This window comes from Culex quinquefasciatus, chromosome 1 (genome assembly GCF_015732765.1).
Source record: "Culex quinquefasciatus strain JHB chromosome 1, VPISU_Cqui_1.0_pri_paternal, whole genome shotgun sequence".
NCBI classification, from domain to species: Eukaryota; Metazoa; Arthropoda; class Insecta; order Diptera; family Culicidae; genus Culex; species Culex quinquefasciatus.
In genome coordinates this window covers 81,125,114-81,130,457 of record NC_051861.1, presented here as the reverse complement: position 1 = coordinate 81,130,457, position 5,344 = coordinate 81,125,114, and the positions used below count along the sequence as shown (strand labels likewise).

General features: G+C 25.5%; 1 protein-coding gene across 1 annotated transcript in view; it reads right to left on the bottom strand.

The window, feature by feature from the left end:
* LOC119766625 overlaps window positions 1–5,344 on the bottom strand; it is a 17,109-nt gene continuing 11,765 nt past the window's right edge. The window contains exon 2 of the mRNA XM_038251652.1: window positions 1–1,651. Within this exon, the coding sequence (XP_038107580.1) occupies window positions 1,154–1,651 (498 nt within the window). The 3' untranslated portion in view covers window positions 1–1,153. The remainder of the gene's footprint in view (window positions 1,652–5,344) is intronic.

The window sequence follows — 5,344 nt, the reverse complement described above, 5'->3', positions numbered from 1 at the left end:
TTTTTCAAATTGATTTCCATTGTGTTTTGTGTTAATTTATTTTCCATATAAATCACTCGTTCCGTACGAGCACTACTTGCTTTACTTCTTTTTTACACTGTTTTTTTTTAATATTAATTATTTTTGGGGGATTGCAAAACGTGTTTTTTTTTGTTTCCAATAAATTCGATTCAAATCAACTTATTTCCGTTACAAATGGTGTGGTCGTATAATGATTTTTTGTTGATTGATTTATTTTCTCTTTCAAGAAATGATTTTTTCAAAAGCTTCAAATATTTTACAGATTTACAGGACATCCCCATCGCCGCACACATATAAATTACACTCGCTTGGTTGAATAAATAATATTTGTTTTTGTATATTGTATACACTGCTAGGATTACAAACTAATCATCGACAGAATTAAATTAATAAAGTGTTCTCGCTGAGTGTAGGTCAGTTCCAATGGGATTCATTGGGATAGCAGTAGGAAGGTTCATTTTTAAATAATAATACTCATGCGCGTCTGTTGCAAACGTACTAAACCGCACTGGTTTGTTTTGTTTCTTAGACTTAACTAAACTCATATTTCTTAATTAAATACCTAGACAAACTGAGGAGGGGGCAACTGGTTGCTCAGTATATTAATTATTTTGGTTAGAAATCGTCTCTATGATGATAATAAAAGAAGGGAAATTTTTAGTCTCATTTCTGCGAAGCAGCTGCTCTATGTTTGCGATTTTTGTTTGTTTTTTTTTTTTTTTTCGTAGAAGGAGAATAAATAAATATCGTATAGGAAATATTCGTTAGTGAAACATATCGTTTAAAATTATTAGGAACCTGTACTCTCCATTCACAAGCGTTTCATCGAAAATTTTCATAATTTGCGTCGTAGTTTGCAGTTACCGTGTCTATTTGTTCGAGTGTGTGTGTCTCCGTTTTTCTTGAGTGCGACTTTCCCCACCACGGATGTTTATTCATCAACCTCGTTCCCAAAAGCTTACGTGAGATTCGTTTTCGAAAATCGAAAAACTTGATTTTATTTTTAATTTTAGTAAAACATTTCAAAAAGTTAAGCATAAAACAATTGAAGAACCTTTCGACACTGAAACACATAAACACATCAAAATAACTAGTTTCGTTCGCTTACCGTCTTCTTTCCACCTTCTTCCGGTCACTTTTTGCTACTGTTGTTGTTGCTGTTGTTGGTCACCAGGGTCGCTTCCGATTTGGAACCGGTCAGCTGTAGCTGCTGCAGCCGTTGCTCACAAAACAGGGCCGGAAGTTCCGCGGTCGGACTCGTCACGGCGCTGCTGCTCCCGCTACTCCCACCGATCGTGGTCACCCCAAAGGTCGTTATTATCGAACCTCCTCCTCCGGTTGGAGTCGTCGGCGAGTATCCGACGGCTCGGTCCCGCCGGATCGGGAACTTGTTCTTGGTGCAGCTCAGGTCCAGCTCCAGTGTGTTGAACCGGGGCCGGGGTCCGTATTTGCCGGTGTTTTGGTTTTGGTTGCTGGCCGTGGCGGAGCATGACGAGGACGTGGACGGTTCGTCCGGGTCGTCCTGGTCGGGGCGAAGCCTAGCGGTTTCCGAGGAGGGTGCTGCTTCTTTGGTGATGGCGCCATCCGGGACGTCCGTGCCGATCGAGTGTCGGTTGAGGATTTTTTGGTGCTGGAATTAGAAAATTTGATTTTTTTAGGGGCTGTTCTTAAATTCTTAAGTTCTTAAGTTCTTAAATTCTTAAATTCTTAAATTCTTAAATTCTTAAATTCTTAAATTCTTAAATTCTTAAATTCTTAAATTCTTAAATTCTTAAATTCTTAAATTCTTAAATTCTTAAATTCTTAAATTCTTAAATTCTTAAATTCTTAAATTTAAATTCTTAAATTCTTAAATTCTTAAATTTAAATTCTTAAATTCTTAAATTTAAATTCTTAAATTCTTAAATTCTTAAATTTAAATTTAAATTTAAATTCTTAAATTCTTAAATTCTTAAATTTTAAATTCTTAAATTCTTAAATTCTTAAATTCTTAAATTCTTAAATTCTTAAATTCTTAAATTCTTAGATTCTTAAATTCTTAAATTTAAATTCTTAAATTCTTAAATTTTAAATTTTAAATTTTAAATTCTTAAATTTAAATTCTTAAATTCTTAAATTTTAAATTCTTAAATTTAAATTTAAATTCTTAAATTTAAATTCTTAAATTTTAAATTCTTAAATTTAAATTTAAATTCTTAAATTCTTAAATTCTTAAATTCTTAAATTCTTAAATTCTTAAATTCTTAAATTCTTAAATTCTTAAATTCTTAAATTTAAATTCTTAAATTCTTAAATTCTTAAATTCTTAAATTCTTAAATTCTTAAATTCTTAAATTCTTAAATTCTTAAATTCTTAAATTCTTAAATTCTTAAATTTTAAATTCTTAAATTCTTAAATTCTTAAATTCTTAAATTCTTAAATTCTTAAATTCTTAAATTCTTAAATTCTTAAATTTTAAATTCTTAAATTCTTAAATTCTTAAATTCTTAAATTCTTAAATTCTTAAATTCTTAAATTTAAATTCTTAAGTTCTTAAATTCTTAAATTCTTAAATTCTTAAATTCTTAAATTCTTAAATTCTTAAATTCTTAAATTCTTAAATTCTTAAATTCTTAAATTCTTAATCTAATCTAATCTAATCTAATCTAACACGAACGCAGCCAGTCCGATGAAAGCATGCTGGAAAGTCTTGTGATTAGATTACGCCCCAAGCACTTTTCTTGTCATTATTAATAATTGTAGTACATCCGAGAACACCCGAAAATGTATTACAAAAATTAAAGCGGCCAGCCCTACTGCGTTGTGTTTATTGCAGAGGATTCTGAGAACGGATCACATTTCACAGAATCTACAGGGAGGAAGGATGCGTGGACATACCGTACCAAACGCTCCAATGTCATGTTTCATGTGTGTTATAAAGTAATTATTTATGTTCAGATAAATAAAATATATAGATAATATATCAATTGCAGTTTTACAAATTACCTTGATTTTACCTGAAAAAGAAAGTTCATTAAAAGAAAAGTAGTAGGGAAACGAAGGAAGAGTCTTAAATACTTGATCGTAAGCGTTAAATTAAATATTTTTTTGAAATTAGCTAAACCTTATCTTAAAATAAATTGCATTAAGAAAAAAACAACTTGTTCTGAACTTTGATTGATTTTGAAAGGAATATTTAAAGTAATCGCAATGCAAAGAAGAAAATGTCGAGGAAATAGGGAAGCAAATATAAATCATTGCAACAAAAAATAAACATTAATCCGGCAGCACTGTCGACTCCCGCGTCACCCCCAACAGCACCGTCAGCAGTCTCCCCGTTGGCTTCTCTCTCCAGGCAATCATCATCCCCGCTCGCAATGATTCCATGATGACACAGCCGCCTCGCTCTTGAAGCGGGAGCGTATCTGCCAACACCACACACGCGATCACGAACACTATCAGGCCGGCAAGAGCGCACGAACACAACCACAGTTTTTCTCTCGGTTTTTCTCATCTCTTTCGTTTCCAAATCGAAGCAAACGACGCCGCTAAAATTGACAAATCTGGTACAAAATCGTCGCAAAAACCGCATTTTCACGGTTCCCCGACCGATAACCGACCAAAACACGATCACCGTGACAATACTCGGAACATGGGCAATCGAAAGAACCCGGACGATCCACAAAAATGAGAAAAAAACGCAAAAAATTTAACAAAAAAAACACGGACGCCAAGCAGAACGAACTTCTCCCGATGACGGCCACGAACGAACTCCCTATTCTTAAATTCTTAAATTCTTAAATTCTTAAATTCTTAAATTCTTAAATTCTTAAATTCTTAAATTCTTAAATTCTTAAATTCTTAAATTCTTAAATTCTTAAATTCTTAAATTCTTAAATTCTTAAATTCTTAAATTCTTAAATTCTTAAATTTAAATTCTTAAATTTAAATTCTTAAATTCTTAAATTTAAATTTTAAATTCTTAAATTTAAATTTAAATTCTTAAATTCTTAAATTTAAATTCTTAAATTTAAATTTTAAATTCTTAAATTCTTAAATTTTAAATTTTAATTCTTAAATTTTAAATTCTTAAATTCTTAAATTTAAATTTAAATTCTTAAATTTAAATTCTTAAATTCTTAAATTCTTAAATTTAAATTCTTAAATTCTTAAATTCTTAAATTCTTAAATTTAAATTTAAATTCTTAAATTTAAATTCTTAAATTCTTAAATTCTTAAATTCTTAAATTCTTAAATTTAAATCTTAAATTTTAAATTTAAATTTTAAATTTAAATTCTTAAATTTTAAATTCTTAAATTTAAATTCTTAAATTTTAAATTCTTAAATTTTAAATTTTAAATTCTTAAATTCTTAAATTTTAAATTCTTAAATTTAAATTCTTAAATTCTTAAATTTAAATTTAATTCTTAAATTTTAAATTTAAATTTTAAATTTAAATTTTAAATTCTTAAATTCTTAAATTCTTAAATTTAAATTTTAAATTCTAAATTCTTAAATTCTTAAATTTAAATTTTAAATTTAAATTCTTAAATTCTTAAATTTAAATTCTAAATTTTAAATTCTAAATTTTAAATTTAAATTTAAATTCTTAAATTTTAAATTCTTAAATTTAAATTCTTAAATTTTAAATTCTTAAATTTAAATTTAAATTCTTAAATTCTTAAATTCTTAAATTTTAAATTTAAATTTAAATTTTAAATTTTTAAATTTAAATTCTTAAATTTTAAATTCTTAAATTCTTAAATTTAAATTTAAATTTAAATTCTAAATTCTTAAATTCTTAAATTTAAATTCTAAATTTAAATTCTTAAATTCTTAAATTCTTAAATTCTTAAATTTTAAATCTTAAATTCTTAAATTTAAATTTAAATTCTTAAATTTAAATTCTTAAATTTTAAATTTAAATTCTTAAATTTTAAATTCTTAAATTTAAATTCTTAAATTTAAATTTAAATTTTAAATTTTAAATTTAAATTTTAAATTCTTAAATTCTTAAATTCTTAAATTCTTAAATTCTTAAATTCCTAAATTCCTAAATTCTTAAATTCTTAAATTTCTTAAATCTTAAATTTAAATTCTTAAATTTAAATTTAAATTTTAAATTTAAATTTTAAATTTCTAAATTCTAAATTTAAATTTAAATTCTTAAATTTTTAAATTTTAAATTCTTAAATTTAAATTTTAAATTTAAATTTAAATTTAAATTTTAAATTTAAATTTAAATTCTTAAATTCTTAAATTCTTAAATTTAAATTCTTAAATTCTTAAATTTAAATTCTTAAATTCTTAAATTTAAATTTAAATTCTTAAATTCTTAAATT